This window comes from Neofelis nebulosa, chromosome 13 (genome assembly GCF_028018385.1).
Source record: "Neofelis nebulosa isolate mNeoNeb1 chromosome 13, mNeoNeb1.pri, whole genome shotgun sequence".
NCBI lineage: Eukaryota > Metazoa > Chordata > Mammalia > Carnivora > Felidae > Neofelis > Neofelis nebulosa.
Window position 1 is genome coordinate 65,155,244 of NC_080794.1, and position 24,057 is coordinate 65,179,300.

Here is a 24,057-nt window from a genome sequence, read left to right on the forward strand (position 1 = left end):
ACAGCAACAAACAAGGTTGCTCCCTTCCCTCCACACTTCCTAAGGGAGGGAGCCTCCCTTCCCCCCATCCAAGACAGCTGCTCTAGTGGAGGACTTGTAAAGAATATACACACCATGGGGGAGGGGGTTGGGGCTGGGAGGGAGTCACAAGCACTAGGAGGGCAGGCCAGAGTCCTGGAGGATGGGAAGACAGAGACAACAGCAGGGGGTTGTCACAAAGGTGAGGCCATCAACGGCCCCCTACCCCAAGGCATGCCTTCCCCAACTCCAGTCACCCAGAGGAAAAGGGAAGAGAGATGGCAAAGTATCTCCTTGGTCTGAAGCTCTCAAACTGTATAAAATGTTAATGCATACCCCCCCACACACCCCACACTCACCTCCACGTGGGCCCTAAGCCCCGGATTTGCCTGGAGTAGGGAGGTAGCTGGACTTTTAATAAGGGGAAGAGGGGGTACAATGTGTGACTTTTTTTTTTAAACTTACATTTTTAATAATATTATTTTTTAAAAAACTTGGGAGCTGGGATAGGTGGCTGCAGGGAGGAGCCAGAGGTTTACCCCTCTACTACCAGCCACCTAGGGAAAGGTTTAGGAAAGGGGCACTGAACCAAGCCCCATAATTTTAAGTCCCTAAGGGCTGTGGAATAGACAACCCCAGGCTTGAAGGGGGTGAAGTCAGGAGGATTGGGAACCCAGAACCTGGGGTGAGGATGGATGCAAATGCCCTGGGGGGTGATCAGGACATTTCTCAGAGGCCCAGGGTCCATGTAGGCATCCACATGAGTACCCCCTTCCCCCAAAAAGGCTCTGCAGAGGCCAGGCCCAGCCCAGGGCCACTGGGGGGCAAATCTTGGCACCTGCCCCCAGCGAGTCCAGTTCCTCCCTGAAGTGGGTGGATGGAGGCTGCCCATTTTAGATGCTCAGTCTCTTCATTCTGTCTTCTGCTCCCTGGGGCTGCGAGGGGTGGGGCAGGCAGGCAGAGCACTGGGTGGCCATGGAAAGGCCTTTACTGGGAGGCCTGTGACGTGGGGTTCTCCGATTTGCTTTCTTGGCTGGATGGAGGCTTGCTGTTCCAGGGGCTGTTGGCGCCCAGGGCGGGGGAGTTGTTAAAGCTGTCCTCGTCGTCAATGCCGTTGGCCGCGTCAAACTGGGTGTTCTCCAGCCGGGTGATGAGCCTCTCGTCCTCGTCCCCGAACTCCCCGCCCATCAGGGTGGGCTCCCCCACCACCATCACATCCTGAGAGTGGCGGAGGTCCCCAAACATAATCGGGGCAGGGGCTCGCCCGGCCCAGGGCAGCAGATACCCCCAGAGCCCCAATACCCACCCAGGAAACTCAACACCCCCAACCCCTTCTCATACCCAAGTTTAAAACCCCAAATCCTCTGACACCCTCGGCCCCTGGAATCCTTCCCACTGAAGGACTGCAGAGCATCACAGGCTTTGACCCACACGTACTAGATTCTAGAAGTCAATCTACTCCCCTAGCTCCCTAGTTCATCTCCCCCAAACTTCAGGGGGCTCCTAAACTTCTGTCCACATATAATAGGGAGGGAGCAGATTAAAAGAAAAAAAAAGAAAAACACCAATGGGGAAAGCGTGTGCATGTACATATGTGTATTCTAGATTCGCACACGTTCAAATTTATGTGTCCCTCTGTCAGTGTGAGTGTGTGGGTCTCTGATGGTATGTGTGCCCCTAAGCTGTCTATCCTGAACACCCAAATGTTCTCATGGCTGTCTGTCCCTTTATGTCCTATGTTCTGTCTGAGTCTGTGATCACAACCATGGCATTTGACTGACAAGGACTCTCATCAGTGACAGGAGCCAGCTCATGCTGGCACATTACACCAGGAAAAACTGTTTTTGCTTCTATGCCTGCTAGTGAGCTCAGGCTGGGACAGGGTCAAGGGTCAGGGGTCAGCAGTAGGGCAGCCCAGAAGAGAGAAGAAAGCCGAGATGCTTACAGGTACCTGGCTGGAGAGGGCGAAGGTGCTGGCTGGGCTTTTCTTCTTGCTGTTGCTGTTGTTGGTGTTGCCACCCCCCGAGCTCATGGTGCTGCCCCCTGACATCTTTCGTTTCCGCCGTTTGCTGGGCTGCTGCCGCGCAGGCTCCGCTGTGCCAAGGAAAAGGAGACTCAGGAAGGGCAAGGCCCTGGGTCCCTTGTTCCCCAGTCTGGCTCCTAAGGAGCCTGAGCCTACCCTGATCCCAATCTTGCAGACCCAGGAGTGAGAAAGGGGCTTCATGAGGAGACAGAGATAGAGCGTTGGGGAGCTTCATCAGATCCTGGTTAGAGCAGGTGCAGGTGCAAGGCACTCACCGGGGGGTGCTACCATGCGCTGCCACTTCTGGAAAAGGCAGGTCTTGAGGCAGTCACGGGGGCTGAGGCTGTAGGTCTTGTGGCGGGACATGAGCTCCTGCATGGGCTCGAGTATCACACAGAGCTGGGGGGAGACGAGGAGGTGGCTTGTCAGGAGAGAGACATGGAGCTGACTCCAAATGGGATGGGGCAGAAACTGGGTGATCAAGGACTCACTCGGAGGTAGTTGAGAGTGGAATTGGACAACCCACACCGGGTGATATTTTTGGAGAGCTGATCCAACATCTGGGGGTCCTGGGCCTAGATGGGGAGAAAAAGACTAGAACCTGGGTTGCATCTGCTCCCCTGCCCTATCACTGAGCCTCATGACACTCCAGAGAGAGAAGAGGGGCTGGCTGTTATGAAACTCATTTTTCAGATGGAGATACTCTAACCCTCTGTCTGAGGTCACTGTCAGGAAATGGCAGACCTTATTCCATCCACTCTTCCCACTGCCTGCCCTCACCCTTGCATTTTGGGTCCTGCCCACAACTTACATGCATGGCAAGGATGCTGCGGGGGATGAGCTCTCGGTGCTGCCGGATGCTGAAGTGCCACGTCTTTATCCGCATCATGTCGTCAAACATGAACTCTAGGTACAACCGGCCCTCCACACACACCTGGAGACAAGCTTGTCACATCTCTGCCCTCTCCCCACGTGCCTGAAAATATACCTGCTCTCCCGTTTGCTCACAACTCTCCCACTGAACACACTTCCGCCACTTGCACATAAATCTGGGTGCATAACTGACAAAGACCATTCCCTCATCTACCTGTCACACCCCTGGCCCTTACACACATACACACACAAAGTGGAAATGCTTAACAGACCCTTGTCCTCTTCCCAAGTAGCTAGTGATACACTCATCTGCTATAAACTCTATGAGGGCAGGCTCTCATTCACTGGTGTGCCCCTGCAGCCCAGAAAACTGTCATGTACAAACTTAGTAAGCATCTGATGGATGTTGCACCATGCCTGCCCCTCCCTTCTGGTCTTGCCACTTCCCCTTTTGCCTCCCTGGGGAACAGCTGAGTACATTTTGGGAGAAAGGAGGGGAATCAAACCCAGGTGCTTCAGTATTCCACATCCAGCTGGGTTGCTGACCTGGGTGAACATGGGTTTGCCATGCTGCGTCACCATGCTGCCTTGGTCACAGTCAAGGGACACAAAGTTGCTGTGGAATGCCTCCTTGGGGTGCTTAAGCACATAGTACAGTTCCGTAGCACCCCCTTCAAAGATGCTGCGGAAATAGCGTGGGATCAAGGTCCGGCCAATGGCTGTAGAGATGGGACAAACTCATTAGAACAGAAGGACTTGTAAGAGGGTCAGGCAGATGCCATAACTGCCAAGACAGATCCCCGGAGACAAATACCTACTCCCAGTCCTTAGAAGGACATAGGAAGTATATGCTCTCACAGCAGAACCAGCAGGACCCCCAAAGGCCACTCACTATATCTCTTTGGTCCATCCTCCAGGCAGAAAGTGATGGTTAACATGGCATCATCCTCAAAGAACTCAGTTGTGAAAGCATCCCACCAGAGATTGTCACACTCCTAAGGAGCACAGGGAGAGGTGTTTGTGTGTGTATGTCAGAAGACATCCCAGGGGTTCCCAGATGGCCCTCCCCCTTCCCAGCCGCTTTCCCCTAGCCATACCTCTGTCCAGTTTTGAAGCCGTTTGTTAAGTTCGAATATTCTGTAGTCAGTTTGGTTGCCATATGGTGTGTGCCTCCTGGGAAAAGTGAAGAAGGGAGGTCAGTAGAAAGAGGGTCTCCCCACTCCACCCCACCCCCACTTCTGCCTTCCCCCATGTAATGGAAAGCACCTCCCTCCTCACTGGACTCCACTTACCCAATCCCGGGCTCCAGATATGTAGGCGGGTACATGGGAGTTGGGCTGTGTAAGGGAAGAGGCTATGAGAATGGGAGTGGAAGACAGGAATTATTGGGGGTGTCACTCCCTCCCCCTTTCAGGCAGGATCCCATCTGGAGAAGGGATGGGAAGTAGATAAGACTCACCCCACATCCCGATCTAGCATGGTGCCGGGATGGAAAGGAGGGAAGGCGTTGCCGTTCGGGGGCTCCTTCGGCGAGTACAGCTTGAATGACTTTGAGGAACAACCTAGAAGGGAAAAAGAGAAGTGGTGCCCTGAGTCCCAGGGAGCTTTCCTGGAAGTCTACTAGATTGTGTGGAAAGGGACTGGTCTTCCAGAGCACCCAGAGTGGGTGGACTAGGGGAGGGGGACTACCCTATGGAACACCTACCTCTGCTTCTAAATCTGCCTCCAATTTTATTTTATTATGAAACTAGAAGTACTCAGCCCTAATACCCAAGACCCCATTTCTTCACGTGCTGAGCCCTGGATGATAGAATTGAAGCAGCAAAGAAATGTCAACACCATAGAATAAATGAATATCCAAACATTACAACTTAATTTTGATAAATTCCCTTTACATCCACCTAGTATTGTTCACTCATCACAACAACGTTGTGAGGTAGCAGGGTCAACTATAAAATTCCCATTTTACAGATGAGGCAACGGAAAGCTCGAGGGGACTTGCCAAGATCACAGAGGTAGCAATTGGCAGAGCTAGGACTTGAGCCCAGATCTGATTCCCATATCCTATAGTATTTCCACCCCTCTAATGCCCTCTGGAGACCAAGCTTGGGGAAAGGAACCGGAACCGGGATTTTGCCAACTCCCTGCCCCTCCTCCACCCCCAGGGTCTCAGGAGGGCAGGGGATAGAAAGATAAAGGGGAGTGGGTGCCTGCTGGGTGCCTCCCACCAGATAACCAGTTGGGCCTTCTGCCTCCCCCACCAACGGCCACTCCCTTATCAGCCCAGCCCCCTCCCCCACAGCTACCATGGGTCTAGTATTGTCTCCAAACCAGAAACCCAAAGCCTCAACCTCCTCTCACTTCTGAGACTTGCAGTGGGGGAGGGAGATAGACAGGCCTCCAATGGATTCCACCCTACTTACAAACCTAGGTCTCGGAAGGAGGAAATCTAGGCTCCAGGGGGCTTAGTCTAGGAGGCAAGTGGTAACTAGACAGGGGTCTCTGCTCACGTGTCTCTGCGTATGTGCACATGTGTCACCTCTCCACCTCAATGAGCAGCACACTGTTCCTGGTATACTATTTCCTGACTAGAAGAAGTATTACATTCATAGTTGGGTACGAGCCAGGCACCCCTACAATTCTATTTTCCCCCTCCCAACCAGATAGGAAGGGAAACTGAGACACAGCACCAAAGGTTCTAAACCCAGTCATAGGTGCTTCCTAGCCACCCCAAAACTTGTTTGCATTTGGAAGGGCAGCCGTATTGGCCGTATCTAAGCCCCCTCCCCAAATTAAATACAAAATCTATTTTGTTCCTTAGGGGAAAGAGACAAAGGAAGACCCTGTGCCAACACACATCATTTAATTATCTCTCCAGGGCCCCCTCCTCACAATATGGGCAAACGGAGGGTCCCAGAGGGGCTTACACTACACAGTTCCTGAAGGTGCCAAGACTCAAAGCTTGTGTGTGCCTGCACACGCGTGTGCCTCATCCTGCCTAGCAGGCTTCCACCCTCAGCTCGTTCCAACATGCCTACCAAGAGCTGGAACCCAGCAGCCCCAGGCAGGATCAGGGTGGCTGCAACAGGCCCTTGCCCCGTTCATGCTCTCTCGCAGGCCACATCCACATGCTCCCAGCACAGCACACACAACCTTCACATGCCAGTTTGGACTGAATGAGGAGCCTATATCCTTAGGAAAGAGACAGTGCCACCCAGCTCCAAGTCTCCCCACTCCACAGACAGGTATACTAAGGCCACATAGGAAGCCCAAACTCCCAAAGTCTACCAGAGGCTGGGTCTAGTCAATGAACCCAAGAGTCTAGATTACCAGACCTTGCCCTTGCCCCCTAAGGAAGCCATCCTTTCCCTAAAGGCATCACTGGCCCTGCCCCACAGTCTCAGGGCTATCTGGACCCTCAGGACCCTCAGAAGGGAGGAAGCACACCTGGGTTCCTCTCTGATTCTGAAAAAAGTTTCAGAGCTTCAATTTCTCTCACCAGAGACCTGACAAACATTGCCTGGGGCTGGGGAACAGCTCTGAAGAGCTAAAGCCTGAAGCTCTGAGGCCTCTATTTACACCTCCAGTGAATGGACACAAACTCAGCATCTCTCCAGAGCCATAGCAACTCCCAGTAGCCCCAGCACAAGGGCTTGGGAGTGAGAAGAGAAGGGGAGGGAACATCACCCAGACCATCTGTCCCTGTTACTGCCTGTCCCCAGCAACAGGGGTAGAGAGAGCAAGGTGGGGGTGGGGGTGAAGGGGATGTGTCATCAGCCTCAGAGTCACACATACACCCCCCCATCCCCAAGCAATCTGGGAGCCCTTAGGAGGAGGGAGAAGAGAGGAAGAGCCCAGAACTAGTAAAGTTTCTCAGGATGGAAGCTGCATCCTGGGGCTGAGGGGGGCACCTCCAGCTGAGCATTTCCATGGTAACCAGCCTGACCTGAGGGCAGGCCCCCTTCCTTTGGGGGCTGACCACAGGTCAGCAAGCCTGAGAGCCCTGGCCTCTCTGAGCTGGGGCACCTCTGCCCCAGCTAGCATACCAGGCCTGGGCCAGACCCAGGATCTTCCGCCCACCCCCAACAGGCTTGCACGGTGCCCAGACTTACCTGGGAGAACTGAGGGGGCCAAGAGAGGTGCGGGGAGCAGCTGGAAGCCCAGCGGAGCCCTGGCAGGGGTGAGGGCTGAGGGGGCCAACTTCAGCCGCTCATGTCCCAAGTGGGACAGGCAGGCCTGGCTGAGAGCTCCACTCCGCGGGCCGCACAAAGACTCGCACACACAGCCTCGGCCCGCCCCGCGGCGGCCACAGCCCCGGGGGAAAGTTACAATGGCCACTGGGCCGGGGGCTAGGGGCCAGGGGGCCGGCCTGGGGGGCGGGGGGCCGCGGGGAGTCCGGAGCCTTCTTTGTTTGCAAGGTTTCCCTCAACAATGGCTGCTCCGCTCTTTCCTCTCTCCTCCTCCTCCTCTTCGGCTCTCCCCGCCGCCGCCTCTCGCTGCCTCTGCCTCCAAGCAGCCCGCCCGCCCTCCCCAGGCCACCAGGCCCCTCCGCCAGGGCACCAGGAGAGACAGGGCCCAGCACTCACACTCACTCACACTTGCACACGCACAGACACACGCAGCGCCCGCCGGCTCCCTGCCTTTTCTCCCTTTCTAGCCCTCCCTCCCCGCTCGCTCTCCGCTCTCCGAGCCTCTCTCAGAATGAGGCCCCAGGGCGGGCGGAGGGTGGAGCTGCCCCCACTGGCCCCGCCCCCTCCCTGCGAGGAAAGAGGAAGAGGGAGAGAGAGAGGGAGGGAGGGAGAGACGGAGGCAGGCAGGGAGGACTGCTGAGAAAAACAAAAGAGAGACAGAGACTGAGAGAGATGGGAGGGAGAGATGGAGACAGAACAGATTGGGCCTGGGGAGAGACCTGGATGGAGGGGAGGTGTGTGGGGCCAGGAATTGAAATGCCCCCATCCCAGCCCCAAGCTTGGTGCTCAGGGGTGAGCAGGAGGGCTGGAGCCACTGACAGGGATGGAGAAGAGTGCTCTCCTCCCTGGAGACTCCCAGTATCTTCAAACTGCTTCCCCAATGTCCCCCAAATCTCTCTTCCTCTCCCCTGTGATCTCTGGGGTTGAAGGTTGGCCTGAGCTGCCACCCTGGGCTTCAGCCCCTGATGAAATCCCAGAGCAGCTGGGGGAAACCTCCAAGGGGTTATTTTTGACAGAGCCACACTCTGCTTCAACCTGTAAACAGTGATTGCAGGGAGGGGGGCACTCCAGGCTCCCTGCCCTCAACCCAGCTAAGTTCCTAGCCCCCTTCCCTAACCCCCACCATAAGAGTCGGGTGGGTGCAGGGGAAAGAGGCACTGTCAGAACTGGGGAAGGCAAATTTGCCCATCCAAGGGTCCCCAGAAAGGGCCTAGTCTGCTGCTGAATCCTCCCACCATCCCAGGGGGAAAAAAAAAGGTATGTGGTTACTGAAGTAAAAGCATGTTCTCCAATGCAAGGGGGGGAATTCCCAAGAGAGGAGGTGTTTCTAAAACTTGGGTAGTGGTCCAGGTGTACTACCCAGACACATAGGAAAAAGGAAACACACACACACCACAGCACACAACACACGAGGGGGTGCAGCCATACAGCCTTCCTACTTCTTTGCAATTTGAGTCTCTGTTCCCTATGCCCCACCTTGCCGCGCCAACCACATTCACACAGCCCCATGACAAGGTTTCTCATGATAGACACACTGGTTGTGCAATAATATTGCATCTGGCTCTGTGAACATTCTCCTCACGTAAAAAACTCATTTTACTTTTACATAAATCGGTCCCTAATACACACTTCAACCTGCGACATACCTCAAATGCAAGATAAACCCAAACCCAGGACACACACATAGCCTATGACATACTTTGACTTCTTTACACACCGGGACCTGTAACACATGCCCTTGGACCCCAATACACACACCCAAGCTGCATTATACCTCCAGAACCTGTGACAGACTATTATGTGCACACCCTGGCCATTTGTTACCCAGAGACTAACCCCATAAACCACCCTCCCTGAAACCTGCACACCATTCTCCATCACAGTCTAGCCATATGACACGCTCCAGCTTTCACAAACATACTGAAATCTATAACATTCAGCCAGACCCTGCAACATTCTGCCCAGAATTGAAACCACCAGGAACTGAAATATTCCACTGAGTCCCAAATTAACAGCACAACTCTAGGATGACTACACTTATCCTCCACTTACGGGACAATTCCTGTCGTTTGTTTCATGCCTTTAAACTTTCCAAAGTTCATTCGTAGGCCATACCTCAAGAGATTCTTACTGAATGCAGGGCCAAATATTATGCTCACTCGAACAGATTATAGTGAGACAGGAGGGCCCGAGCTGGAACCCTGGACTTCTAACCCCACTCATACAAGCCCAGCCCCGGGGCACTGCAACCATTCCTACTCCCTTCCCCCTCCAAGGAATGGCCACTCCAGGCCCCAAATGACTGTCTACACGGGGAAGAGGGATGGGCGTGTGCTCGGGCTTCTGCCCCCAGTCTAGAGCTCAGAACCCCCAGTTTGTCTCCTCAAATTTCAGAAGGAAGGGCCCCTAAATACCAAGATGTATCAAGACTCTGGCAAGTCATTCAAAACGGGGCCCTTCTTCTGGTTCCCCTTTTCTAGCAAGGCTGCTCCTCTCTCATTTCTGACTTAATTCCCCCATTTGCACAGGAGCAGAAGAGGTACAACTAAAGAAAGCAAGTCTGAGTTAGATGGCCCTAAAATTGGTGGAGCAGGGAGGGGAGGGGATGGGGGGGCAGTGGGGAGAAAGCAGAGCAGCAAAGAATAACAAAGGTGATGAAAGAGCGAAGAGGAAGAGTACCCCTCCTGGAGGTGGGAACTCTGAAGGGCAGCAGCCTGCCCCAACCCACAGGATAAGGTACCAGCACTGCCCCCTGCCCGGGCCCCTGGGGCTCCCTGACCCAGGCCTCCAGTGTGCCTGCCCCCCTTCCTTTGTCTGTGCCCGGCCTCCCGTTGGCCTGGCGCTCTGCCATCCTCCTCTCCTGGCTCCCAGCCGCCACCACTGCTGCCTCCTCCCCTCCCCCTACTCCTCCCTGCCTTAACCCTTCTGAGCCACATGCTGCCCCAGACAGGCCCTGGTCCCCTCAGCAACCTGCCGTGCCTGGATGATGCCCCTTAGCAGAGGTTCTCCCTGCTCCTGACCAAAGCTTCAGGAGCTATTACCTACCCCAGGAGCACTATGGGAGCTGGGGGTATATATGTATATATATATATGTGTGTGTGTGTGTGTGTGTGTGTGTGTGTGTGTGTGTGTGTGTGTATCTTGTGGTGTTTCCTTCGGGGTGTGCATGTGTGTGGGTCTGCGTATGCTCTGGCTTCCTTCAGTCACATGTGTGGGGCATGTGCTGTCTCTGCTGGGCTGGGGGAGGAGGAGGAGCCGGGAGACAGCAGAGCACAAAGGAGAGACTCAGACAGGCAGGCAGGCAGCAGGCAGGCGGCCTGCCAGGGCGCCTCGGCCCCCACCCCAGGCCTGCTCAAGTTGGGGGGTGGATCTTTGGGCCTGTACTGTACATGCTGCCAGGATGCCCTTGTATTCAACCATGTGCTCCCACCCATCCATCCAGTCTGGTCCCCTCCCTCACTGCAACTCCTAACATTCCCCACCCCCAGGCCACTCTCAGTCCCCTCCCCATTTGGTTCTCCTTGAAGTCTAACCTCCATCCATTCTCAGTGGCATTAACCCATAAGACTTCTTCATATTAAGGAAAAAAGACCCCACTCTTAACCATCTTTTGCCCCCTCTCCTCTAGCCACGCCACCCAGACACACAAAAGGAACATGTGTTTTGAGGCACTGATTGAAGCTGTCCCTCCTCACGCACATCTCTGTGCATGGGTCCTCTTCCTGTCCCCATGCTGCTCCCAAAGAAAATGAGGGAGAAACTTTATCCTTTCTCCTACTGGACCCAGGCACCCTGCCCCAATTTCAGGAACAACCTCTTATCTACCTCCAACCTGACAACCCTTCCATACCCACCTCCTACCTACCATTTAGGAACTAAGAATCAAAATTTAAGACTCAGGCCTCTAGCTTGTTCACAGCCTTAATTTCTACTATGTTTATGTGTGGTGATGGAGGATGAAGGCCACGAGGAGGACTCCGAGCATGGAAGGATCTGAAGGGGTACCCAGCATAGGGCAATTATAAAGAAAATACACATACAAACATCCACACCAAGCTGGTAAGAGAAGGAATGATGGTGCCAGGCAGGATTCCAGCTTGGCAAGTTCTTCCCTTTTTTTCCTCTCCCCACCCTCTACAAGCAGGAGTCAGGGGTTCCCACACCCAGATATTCCAGGATCCTCAGACTCTACTAGCCCTACCTCTGGGCCCCATGCCCCTTAAACATCAGCCTCAGCAGGCACTTTAAATGTGTGCCCAGCCCAGCTTGGCCTGTGTCACATGATTTTCAAGGAAGCTTCCGCACTGGCAGCTTCCCTTGGGGACGGGGTGTGTGTGTGTGTGTGTGTGTGTGTGTGTGTGTGTGGCAAGGGTTCAGTTGTGGAGTATGGGGCTCCCAGAGAAAAGGCATGTGGAGAAGCAAAGGATCCAAACCAGGCTAGATCCTGGGACACCTGACTTTCAGAATAAAGCTAACTCCAGCCTGGGACAAGAGGGGGTCCTGCACATAATGCAAGAACCCAGAGTCCTGAGAATGGGGATAGACAATGTTTGGGGGCCCTCTGAAGACCACCTCTCCAGTCACATAGCCTCCCTCTTTTCTCCTGGCAGTGAGGTACAACCTTCTCCTTCCCCAGGAAAGAACTCAGACCCAGGCTGTCACTAGCAAGAGCTGGTAAACGTTTTGGGGAGATGGGGATCTGGGCCTAAATCCTGTCCCAAGTTCTCACTTTGAGGTCAAGTACTGCTCCCCTCAACTCAATTCCCTCAAACCACTTTATTTCCTAACTTGCTGGAGCTGCCACATTTCCCCCTCCCACTACGGTGGAGACGCCAGACCTGAGGGCCCAATTATCTGAGCTCCCCCCCCCCCTCCCCAGAGTACCTCACGTCCCTCAGGAGGGCTAACCTTCCCTGGCAACAGGCAGGAAAATTTGGAGGGGAGCAAGATGGGCCCCAACCAATCCCTCCTCCCAAAAACAGTCCTCAGAAAGAGCCCTGAGGGGGGTATCACAGGATATGTAAAAGCGAATAGGCAGCAAGAAGGGGGGGGCAACCCAAACCAGCCAATCAAAACTCTATGGTGACCCGAGGGGGGGGGGGTGTCAAAAGTCCAAACTCACTTCTGATTGGCTAACACCCTGGAATTCTGGGAATTTCAGCCCCCCAAACCCCTCCTCAATTAGCCTCCCCCACCAAAACACACACACACACACACACACACACACACACACACACACACTCATACTCTCTCGCTCTCTTTCTCTCCCCCCCCCCTCCACTAGCACCCCCTCCCCTGCCTCTATGCTGCTGCGCATTTGCAGTTGGGGAGAACCCTCCCCCGGACTAAGGCCCGCTATACCCCTCAGAGCCCCCGACCTCCGCCGTGCCATCGACGCCCCCCACACAAGTTCATGCCAAACAAGGGGTGAGGGATCTGCCGAGAGGGCTAGGGAGGGAGGGGCCGGGCGACCGCGCGCCCCACTCACCAGGACAGGCACAGCCCACTGACATCTTCACATCGCCCGCCGCTGGGGGCCCAGCCGAGTCACGGTGCCCGCCCCGCTCGGGGACAGGCCGGGCATGAGCCGCCGCCGCCGCCCGCGGCCCCGCTGCCCTCGCCGCCGGCCCGGCCCGGCCTCGGCCCGGTGCGGGCGGCCCCTGGCTGCAGCGAGGGGCCTGTCAGGCGCGGAGCAGACAGGAAGGAAGCCAGGCAGGAAGGCGAGCTGCCTCTGCGTGTGCGCGCGCGGGTGTGCGTCCCCGGAGTGTGTGTCCGTGTGTGCGCGTGTGCGTGTGCGTGTCTGTGCGCTCCCGCCGCCCTCCCCGCTGCCAACGCCGCCGCCGCTCGCCCCCCTCTCCCTCCCGCGTTCGCTCGCGCACTAGCTCTCGTAGGCGCCCGCTCTCCAGCCCCAGCCGGGCTGGGCTGGGCTTTATTAATATGCTAATTGCCTGCTAGTGGGAGGGGAGAGCCGTGTCAAAGTGACCCGGGCGAGCGCGCAGCGAGCGACGACGTGCGTGCGCCGCGCGGCGGGCGGGCGGCAAGGGGCCGGGAGCGTTCGGGGAACGGCATGCATGTGACGCAGCTTTTAAAAAAGGAGACGGAGGCAGAGACCCCAGAGGGGGAGGGCGGTGGGAGGAATGAGAGGCGAAGCCTCACACTCGGTGTCCGTCCTCCCGGTGCCTCCGAGTTGGGAGCGTAGCTGAGCCGGAGCGGGAGCTGGGACTGGGGGAGGCGGAGCCAGGGTGGGCCTGAGGTGTAGCTCTCCCTCCACCCCGGCCACGCTCTGGGAGGGAAAAGGGACTGCCGACCCCCCGCCCAAGCTCTCTGCTGAGATTACCGTCTTATTCCGGAGGGCCTTTATCATGTGCCCCCCACCCCAACCTGGGCGGGGAAAGCACTATCCTAATTTCTGTAGCAACCCAACTCACCTCCTCCCTAAATTAACCACCCCTCCCTTGCCTGCTAAACCAGTTAGGACTAGAACCAAAAGGGTTAATTAAGTGTGGTCCCCGCCCTCCCCTGCCCTAGGGCTGAGATCTGCGTTTTGCTGGGGGAGGAGGGCAGTGGAATGACCGTCAGGTTGGTCTGGGGAGGGGGTAATCTGCAGGCCATCCTTCCCCCTTGCGGGCTCTGACTCATCAGTCAAAACGCTCTCCTCCCTTCCCCCTTTCTCCATCCAGTCTCGGCCTCCCCCAACTCCCCCTCGCTTGCAAGCTTCTCTCCTTTGAGGGCCTCGAGACTGGAGACAACAGGAAGCAGACCCCTCCAGTGCCCCCTACCCGTAGGGGCTGCGGGGTTGGTAGGGGGTAGGAGGAAAGATGATCTGGATGGTCAATGTAAGGAACACTCCTTCCCCAGGGAGGAGCCTCCCAACCTTCAGGCACTCCTCAAGGACTCCCCAGCCCAGCCCTAGGAAGGAGAGGGGGGCGGGGAGAGCCTCCATCACCATCCCTTCCCAAAAGCCCAGCCTTAGCTGCCTCATAAACAGGAAATACCTATTAGCAGGGAAGAGGGAGGGGAAGGGAGCTGTCTGGAAGAAAGAGCTGGCCCCTCTCCCTTCTGGGGGGTCCCCAGCTGCCAGCTTAAGTTTCAAGGTTGGCTCCAAGGAGTAGACACTTTGGACCTGGGCTGGCGTCCCCTCTCTAGGGCATCTGGCCCAGACTGGGTAGGGGGGTCCCCTTCCTCTTCATTACTTGGCGGGGGGGAGGGGGGGGGCCTTGACGGCCCCCACTCCTGCCCAAAGTTTGCACAGCTGGCTTGACCAGCTGTCAAGATGTGAAGGTTTAAGGTTTAAGTGTGAGACCCCTTCTATCTTTGCTTTTGCTGAGGGAGCACGAAATGATGGACAGGTGCATAGTCTGGGGATTGAAAAGACAGCCTACCCAGAGATGCTTAGACCCCCTCCATATGCTTAGGAGAAGGTGGGGCAAGGGAGCTGTGAGCACAGCCACACTCTTAACTCCAGCATTCTCATCCACGCTGTGGATTCCCTTACCTCAGGGGCTGCAGGGGGACCTGACTGAAGCCATCCATACTTATACAGGTATTTTGTTTGGCAGCATCCCCTGCCTCTGTCCACTTCCTCCTCACATTCCCCCAGGCAGAGGTCAGCAGTAGAAGGATTAAGGAGAACCAAAAGCAACAGAACCCATGCCTGGAATTTGGGATACCTAGATTTGAATTACAGAGCAAATGACCTGAGACAACTGACTTTCCTACTCTGAGCTCTGGCTTTAACCTCTGTAATTGGTACCTGCAGCTTGGTGAGAATCACTAGACATGTATGTCCAGTCACCTAGCCTCATGCCAGCCGTGTAGTCAGTTCTCAATATATGTTAGCCCCTTCCTACTTTCTATGAGGTTATCTGTTATTTCAAGAGTGTCAATAGTGGTCTGGATTGGCTGAAGGATTAGAGCTAGTGTGGAGGAGAGGGGCTGTCTGTGTTGACCCCTTTCATTCTCTACTGTCCATGAAGTTGCCTTCCCCCAATCCTGTGACCACTTACCCCTGAGGCCACTCATTCCAAACAACTAGCTTAACCAGATTCCAAGGTGATCACCAATCACTTGGGTGGACAAAGGGGCTTGCAACCCACCCTATAGAGGACTTTGCCTCCTCTGAATCTGAGGTTCCCTTCTAGATTACACAATGCAAGTTGGAAGTCAAGGAAGAAGCAAAAATAGCATTGTTGAGCATACAGTGTAACAGGCACCGTGCTAAGTTTTTCACAAACCTGAGATCTCATTTACTTTTCATAACGACCTTTGGAGGAAGATGTTATTACCTCCATTGAACAAGCAAGAAAACTGAAATTCAGATTTATAAATTTGAACTTGTCTGTAAAACACTCTTCTCCCTCTTCTTTGCCTACTAATTAATTAATGCCTCCTTTAAACCTCAGTTTCTAGCTTCACCTCCCCTGGGAAGGAACCCCTCCCACTCCCATCCCAGCTGATCTAGTGGCCCTGTTTTCTTTAAGGAAATATCATCTCAGTGCTTTTGAATGAGTGATTAAAGTAAATGGTTTAAGTCCTTGAGGAGCCAAGCTTAGGTAGGTTAAGTATCTTGTGCAAGGTCACACAGTCAACAAGTACTCAACCTAGTGCTCTTCCTCCTGTCTTCTAGTATGGACCAGACCTGGGGAAGGAGAGAACATCTTTGGAGCAGCTTTGGGAACTGTGGTGAAGGCAAAAATAGGAAGAGAAGTTATAGCTGTGGAAGGTCTTTAATTTAATGACATGTCCTGGAGGATGGCAGGCTTAGCTGATTTGGATGGATGAATATGAGCACCTAGCTTTTTTTTTTTTTTTTTTTTGAGGTGAAATTACATGATACAAATTAATCATTTTAAAGTGAACAATTCAGTAGCATTCCAGTGTTTTTTAATACCAGTGTTTTTTAATACCAGTCATTAGTGCAAAATGAACTATAGGAACAGGGGATGAAGTGAAGTAGGAGGTACTGAGGAGAAGAGGTGAGGTGAGGAAAGGGGGAGAGGAGCCCCACAGACAGACAAGCAGCAGAAGTAACTGGGTAAGCTTGTTCCCAGAGAGAGGTGGGCTTCTGCTTCTTCTGGCTGCTAGAACCTGTCCCACGCAACTCCCTCTCCTGACCTTGACCTGTGAGAAGTAAAGGAGATGATTCATTTTCAGAAATACCAAATAAAAACTGTGCTGTCTAATTAATAGGTTTACCACCTGTTGGAAATACGTACGAAACCTCCCACCTGCCCCCCACGATGGAGTCCCAAACCCTTAAACATTTCACTGCCTGGTTTTTCTTCCCCTCTCCATTTCCCTGGCTTATTTTCATGGGCTTTGCAATGAGCATGCTCCAAAAGGAGGAGGGACTGAAAGTCTCTGTGTGACCTCAGGGAATGCACATTTGTTCCAGTCAGACTACTTTTTGCCTTACATGGGCATAGGTGACATCTGGGTAAGGCTGTAACCTCTGTAGTACTCAGCCAATGAGGAACCAGGGAAAGGACCTGCATGCTAGGAGATAAATTGTCTGCTGTAACTGCCCTGAGTGTGCCTGTCCATCAGACACCTGCTCTTGCAAGAATGTTGATTAAAGCCCCCCTTCACTGTGTTCTGAGTCTCTGTGTCCCTTCTTTGATTGGGTCGACGGGCTTATTTCTAACAGACCTCGGCCTACTCTATTTTCTCCCACATTTCTTTACCCCTGAAACATCCACAAATATTATTGGCATCACTCTATTTCAAGGATGAATTTTCTTTTTCCACTGAGATGGTAGATGATATATATCTTATTGATGACTATAGCCCTAGCATCTAACAGAGTACCTAGAACCTACTATGTGTCCTATAACTTTGTTGAATGATTATAAGAATTTTGACAGGATTTATCTTCCCCTGCCCCGACACATGACTCCTTTCCCTGTTCTCCATTTACCATCATTATCACCATCACTATGTACAACCACCACTTCATTCTCTGCCAAAGGAGTTTCTTAAAGTGTGCAAAAAACTCTCAGGAAGGGGCGCCTAGCTGCCTCAGTCATTAGAGAATACAACTCTTGGTTTGGGGATTATAAGGTCAATCTGGGTGTAGAGACTACTTAAAAGTAAAATCTTAGGGCACTTGGGTGGTTCAGTCAGTTAAGCACCCAACTCTCGATTTTGGCTCAGGTCATGATCTTGAGGTTCTTGAGTTGGGGCCCTACATCAGGCTCTGTGCTTAACCACCCAGGTGCCCCTACGAGAGCCTGTATTTTAAAGAAGTTTCTCGGGGCGCCTGGGTGGCTCAGTCGGTTGAGCGCCAACTTCGGCTCAGGTCACGATCTCGCGGTCCGTGAGTTCGAGCCCCGCATCGGGCCCCTGTGCTGACAGCTCAGAGCCCGGAGCCTGTTTCGGATTCTGTGTCTCCCTCTCTCTGACCCTCCCCCATTCATGCTCTGTCTCTCTCTGTCTCAAAAATAAATAAACGTTAAAAAAAAAAAAAAATTAAAAAAAAAGAAGTTTCTCTGGTGATTCTTATGCATGCCAGTATTTGGGAATAGTTTGTTTTTTGTTTTTTGTGTTTTTTTTTCCCTAAAAGGGCCCCTGGCCTTCAGAGCATTCCTACCAAGTGGATGAAACTTATTCATTCATTTCTCTTTCCATAAGCAACTGCTTAGTACAGTGATGGGACCAATGAGCCAAAGAAAACAATAATTTGCTCACTGTGTGTCTCTATGAAAATGAATCAACCCTTCCTTAGCCTCAATTTCTTCCTCAGTAGAAGGGGGATAGTAATCTTTGCTTTTCTTAAATTTTTTTGTTTAATGTTTATTTATTTATTTATTTATTTTTTAACGTTTATTTATTTTTGAGACAGAGAGTGACAGAGCATGAATGGGGGAGGGTCAGAGAGCGAGGGAGACACAGAATCCGAAACAGGCTCCAGGCTCAGAGCTGTCAGCACAGAGCCCGACGCAGGGCTCGAACTCACGGACCTCGAGATCATGACCTGAGCCGAAGTCGGCCGCCTAACCGACTGAGCCACCCAGGCGCCCCGATGTTTATTTATTTTTGAGAGAGAGACAGACAGAGCACAAGCAGGAAAGGGGCAGGGAGAGACACACACACACAGAATCTGATGCAGACTCCAGGCTCTGAGCTGTCAGCACAGAGCCTGATGCGGGGCTCAAACTCACAAACTGTGAGGTCGTGACCTGAGCTGAAGTCCAACGCTCAACCAACTGAGCCACCTCAGTGCCCCTAATCTTTGCTTTTCTAATTCTTCTGGGGATATTGCAGGGATTCGATGATAGGTGATATGTGACAGCAAGCTAAAGAGTGTAAACCATTCCTCAAAACTGGGTTTGGGGGACTAAAAATTAAGTGCTAAAAGAGATAGTCCCTGAAGGGTTGCGGCTCCCTAGCAGAATATCTGCAATCCAGGTATATTAATTATCTAATGCTGTGTAACAAGTTACCCTCAAGTTTAACATTTTAAGGCAATAGACTTTTATTATTTCACTCAGTGTCTGAGGGTCAGGAACACAGAAGTGGCTTCGTTGGTGTTTCGACTTAGGGGTTCTCACAAGATAAGTTAAGCTGTTGTCCAGGTCTGCAAGGTTTGACTGGGGCTGGAGAATCTGCTTCCAAGTTCACCGCGATGGTTGTTGGCAGGCCTCAGTTCTTCGACGGCTGTTGGACAGAAGCTTTAATTTTTTGCCATTTGGGCTCTCCATAGGCACAACATAGCACATTAGTTTTACTAGAGTAAGAGATGAGAGAAAGAGAAAGAGAGGGAGACAGACAAGAGCCCCTGGCTTGAAAGCCTCAGTCTTTTTGTAACCTAATCTCAGCGATGATATATCATCATGTCTTCTTTGTGTTATTGGTCACATAGATAAACCCTGCCTGCTACGATTTGGGGGTGGGGCTAATAAGAGTGCGAATAATAAGAGGTAGAGATTATTGGGAGCCATGTGAGGGTTTCTGATCATACGAGGTCTGGTCTTCAATGTTGCAGACCTAGAGATCCAATTTAGGCAGTGAATCAGGATACATCAGTTTCAGGAGACTGAATCATACAAATTAAATACACATGAAACACTTTCTAGGTACTACTCTCATTCTTCTCTGGAATACTTTAGTTAAACTAGTCTTCCTTTTGAACACAACAAATGGATTTCCACTTCAGAACCTATGCACTGACTGTTCTTTTTGCTGCTCTTTGCTTTTATTTATTTTTCTAAGTTTATTTATTTATTTTGAGAGAGACAGAGAGAGTGCAAGCAGGGGAGGGGCGGCGGGTCGGGGGAGAGAATCCCATGTAGGCTCCTTGCTCAACGCAGCGCCCATTGTGGGGCTAGATCTCAAGAACTGTGAGATCATGATCTGAGCCAAAATTAAGAGTTAGACACTTAACTGAGCCACCCAGCTGCCCCAACATATACTCTTTGAATTGCTAGGTCCTCCCTGTGCTTCTGGTCTTACTTCAAACGTCTCCTCGGAGACCTTACCTGTTCACACCATATGAAATTGTTTCCAACTACCGTTTACACTCTCCAACTTGTTTATTTTCTGATAGCATTTATGGCCGACATTATTTTGATTCTTTATTTACTTGCAGATTATCTCCCCAGTAGAATTTGAGCACCACTAGGGAGGGTTTTTGTTTTTGTTTATTTGGTCTGTTTTGTCTTGCTGTATCTCCAGTGCCTAAAACAGTGCCTGGCACATAGTAGGCACTCAATAATAAATAAACCGGAGTGCTGATTTGTTAATTCTCACTGAAAAATACATCATGCAAACTGGACATTTTGTCTCACTTGATCAACACGCTTTCTCAACATAGAAAATGATATGGCAAGTCAGTTACTATAACCAGGTGAGTCTTTAGTGAGCATGGAGTCAGGCAAGGATACATGATTGGAGGTGCCCAGAGTTTGATGGCTCATGTTTCTGAGGTTTTCCTTTTTTTTTTTTTTTTTTAATTTATAAACAAAATTTTTTGAAGTAATGTCTATACCTCCAGCATGGGGCTCGTTGAGCACACAACCCCAAGATCAAGGGTCCTATGTATGCCCTATCAACTGAGCCAGCCAGGTGCCCCTGAGGTTTTTTATGGCTCTTAGAAATATACCTGCCAAGGAATCAACCATGACACGCCTGTCTAGGTGTCATTGGAGATCCAAAGACATACTTATTTTTTTAGTAGATTCCACGCAGACATCATACTTATGTGAATAGATTGTTTCATTAGATGGTAAAAAAGCAAAAATGGCACAACTTTCTGCTTTAACATTAATCTTCTTCCCAAAGCCCAATCACCGAAGTAATGACCATAATTAGAGCCCAAATGGCCAGTATGTGCAGGGCATCTCTTAGAATATGTTTCTTCCATAGGGGAAGAATTGTACCATCCTGTATTGGTTGTTAATAATTTCTTATAGGCAAGTTATTCCCAGATTTATTGCAAATAAAATTTATTGTTGCCCTCATTTGACTATTTTATGAAAAAAATGTGAAAAGATTCAGTTTCTGAGTTTATGGCTTTTAAAAAATGTTTATTTTTGAGGGAGGGAAGAGGGAGAGAGAGAGAGAGGGAGAGATTGTGGGGGAGGGGCAGAGCAAAAGAGGGACAGAGGATCCAAAGTAAGCTCTGTGCCTACAGCAGACAGCCCATGTAGGGCTCAAACTCACAAACCATGAGATCATGACCTGAGCCAAAATCAGGCACCCCATGAATTTATGGCTTTTAAAGCCTATATGGGAAGGGCACTCGGGTGGCTCAGTGGGTTAAGTGTCCGACTGTTGGTTTGGGCCCAGGCCATGATCTCACGGTTCATGAGTTCAAGCCCCACAATGGGCTCTGTGTTGACAGTTCAGAACCTGCTTAGGATTCTCTTTCTCTCCCCCTCTCTCTCTCTGCCCCTCCCCACTCATGCTCAATCTCTCTCTCTCTCTCTCTCTCTCTGTCTCTCTCAAAATAAATAAATAAACTTAAAAAAAAATAAAGCCTATAACAGAGGCCTCTCCTCTCATGAATTTTGTGTGTGTGTGTGTGTGTGTGTGTGTGTGTGTAAGAATGTATATTGATGCAGCCTTCCTAAAAGGCAGTTTGGCACTATCCACTGACATTGCAAATGTATACCTCCTTTAATTCAGCAATCTTATTTCAAGGAAACTATCCCATAGGAAGAGTGTAAAAAAGTGCAAAGATACATGTACACATGTACCAGAATGTTCACTATAACTTTTTAAAAAATGTTTTATTATTTATTTTTGTGTGTGAGAGAGAAAGAGAGAGAGAGAGCACATGTAAGCAGGGGAGAGGCAGAGAGAGAGTGGGACAGAGGATCTGAAGTGGGCTCCACACTGACAGTGGAGAGCCCAATGCGGGGCTTGAACTCACGAACTTTGAGATCATGACCTGAGCTGAAGTCGGATGCTTAACTGACTGAGTCACCCAGGTACACCTGTTCACTGTAATTCAGTTTTTCCAAAAGTCCATTGACTGATGAATGGATAAAGAAGATGTCACACACACACACACACACATATATATACACACACACATATATATAATTATTAGTCATTAAAAATAATTAAATGTTGCCATTTGCAATGACATGGATGAAGCTAGAATGTATTATACTAAGCGAAATAAGTCAGTCAGAGAGAGGCAAATACCATACGACTTCACTCGTATGTGGCATTTAAGAAACATGAACATTGGGAAGTGAGGGAAGAGAGGGAAATAAACCACAAGAGACTCTTTTTTTTAATGATTTTTTTAAATGTTTGTTTATTTTGAGAGGGGAAGAGAGAGTGCGAGTGGGGAGAGGCAGAGAGAGAGAGACAGAGAGAGAGAGAGAATCCCAAGCAGGTTCCACCCTTGTCAGTGCAGAGCCCATCTCAGGGCTCGAACCCATGAACTGTGAGATCATGACCTGAGCCCAAACCAAGAGTTGGATGCTTAACCAACTGAACCACCTCAGTGCCCTAAACCACAAAAGACTCTTAATGATAGAGAACAAACTATGGGTTGATGGAGGGAGGTGGGTGGGAGATGGGCTACATGGTTGATGGGTACAAAGGAGGGCACTTGTAACGAGCTCTGGGTGTTGTATATAAGTGATGAATCACTGAATTCTACTCCTGAAACCAATATTGCACTGTACATTAACTAAGATTTAAATTAAAAAAAATTAATTTTTAATAGTAAAAAATTGGAAATAACTTAAATATTAGTATAGTCATATAATAGAATGGATACTTACTAAAGTATCAGTAAGTAAGATCTCAGTAAAGACTATTATAGTGTTATACGAAAAAAAGCAAGTTGTAGAACCATATGTATGGAATGGTCACATTTTTTGTAAAGATTTATTCTTTAATTAAAAAATTGTTTTTAATGTTTATTTACTTTTGAGAGACAGAGAGAGTGAGAGAGAGTGTGAACAGGGGAGGGGGAGGGAGAGAGGGAGACACAGAATCTAAAGCAGGCTCCAGGCTTTGAGCCGTCAGCACAGAGCCTTACACAGAGCTTGAACCCACGAACCCTGAGATCATGACCTGTGTCAAAGTTAGAGGCTTAACCAACTGGGCCACCCAGGTGCCCCAAGATTTTTTCTTTAATTTTTAAGTAATCTCTACACCCAGTGTGGGGCTCAAACTTTCAACCCTGAGATCAAGGGTCATATGCTCTACTGACTGAGCCAGCCAGGTGCCCCTGGAATGGTCACATTTTTTTTTTTTAATGTTTATTATTATTTTTTTAATTTTATTTTTTATTTTTAAAAATTTACATCCAAATTAGTTAGCATATAGTGAAACAATGATTTCAGGAGTAGATTCCTTAATGCCCCTTACCCATTTAGCCCATCCCCCCTCCCACAACCCCTCCAGTAACCCCGTTTGTTCCCCATATTTATGAGTCTCTTCTGTTTTGTCCTCCTCCCTGTTTTTGTATTATTTTTGTTTCCCTTCCCTTATGTTCATCTGTTTTGTCTCTTAAAGCCCTCATATGAGTGAAGTAATATGATTTTTGTCTTTCTCTAATTTCACTTAGTATAATACCCTCCAGTTCCATCCATGTAGTTGCAAATGGCAAGATTTCATTCTTTTTGATTGCCGAATAATACTCCATTGCATATATATACCACATCTTCTTTATCCATTTATCCATCAATGGACATTTGGGCTCTTTCCATACTTTGGCTATTGTTGATAGTGCTGCTGTAAACATGGGGGTGCATGTGTCCCTTCGAAACAGCACACCTGTATCCTGTGGATAAATGCCTAGTAGTGCAATTGCTGGGTCCTAGGGTAGTTCTATTTTTAGTTTTTTGAGGAAACTCCATACTGTTTTCCAGAGTGGCTGCACCAGCTTGCATTCTGATTTTAACGTTTATTTTTATTTATTTTTGAGAGAGAGACAGAATGAGCAGGGGCAGGGCAGGGAGGGAGAGGGAAAGAGAGGGAATCTCCAGCAGGCTCTGCACTGTCCCCAGGGAGGCCCATGTGGGGCTTGAACTCAGGAACCGTGAGATCATGACCTGAGTCGAAGTCAGATGTTTAATGACTAAGCTACCCAGGTGCTCCCAGAAATGTCACTTTTTTTTTTTATGTTTATTTATTTTTGAGAGAGAGAAAGAGAGAGAAGAGTGCAAGCAGCAGAGGGGCAGAGAGAAAGGGAGACAGAATCCGAAGCAGGCTCCAGGCTCTGAGCTGTCAGCACAGAGCCTGACATGGGGCTCAAACTCAGGAATCCTGAGATCATGACCTGAGCCAAAGTGAGACACAACCGACTGATCCACCCTAGTGCCCCAGAAGGGTCACATTTTTGAACAACAACAAAAAAAGATCAGTGTGTGTCCATATATATTTTTACATGCATAGAAAAAGTGTGGATGAATACACACCAAAAGCAACAAGGGTCAAATCTGGGGAGCAGAACTGGAATTTGCCAAGTGTAATTTTTAATATAATTTT

General features: G+C 50.6%; 1 protein-coding gene across 5 annotated transcripts; it reads right to left on the reverse strand.

The window, feature by feature from the left end:
- Positions 1-413: 413 nt before the first annotated feature.
- On the reverse strand, positions 414-12,859 carry LDB1 (LIM domain binding 1). Of its 5 annotated transcripts, none has more exons than XM_058697569.1 (11): positions 12,593-12,859; positions 4,374-4,476; positions 4,207-4,251; positions 4,012-4,087; positions 3,807-3,909; positions 3,461-3,633; positions 2,853-2,975; positions 2,533-2,616; positions 2,317-2,440; positions 1,970-2,112; positions 414-1,236 (listed from the first exon to the last, which is right to left on the reverse strand). In XM_058697569.1, exons 1-11 carry the CDS (start codon positions 12,615-12,617, stop codon positions 1,006-1,008), a joined length of 1,230 nt encoding a protein of 409 aa, XP_058553552.1. In that variant the 5' UTR covers positions 12,618-12,859; the 3' UTR covers positions 414-1,005. The 5 variants fall into 5 exon arrangements, with proteins under 5 accessions (XP_058553552.1, XP_058553551.1, XP_058553553.1 ...); XM_058697568.1 differs by having other exon boundaries at positions 1,964-2,112; positions 12,593-12,858; XM_058697570.1 differs by having other exon boundaries at positions 1,964-2,112; positions 4,207-4,268; positions 12,593-12,622.
- Positions 12,860-24,057: the final 11,198 nt, after the last annotated feature.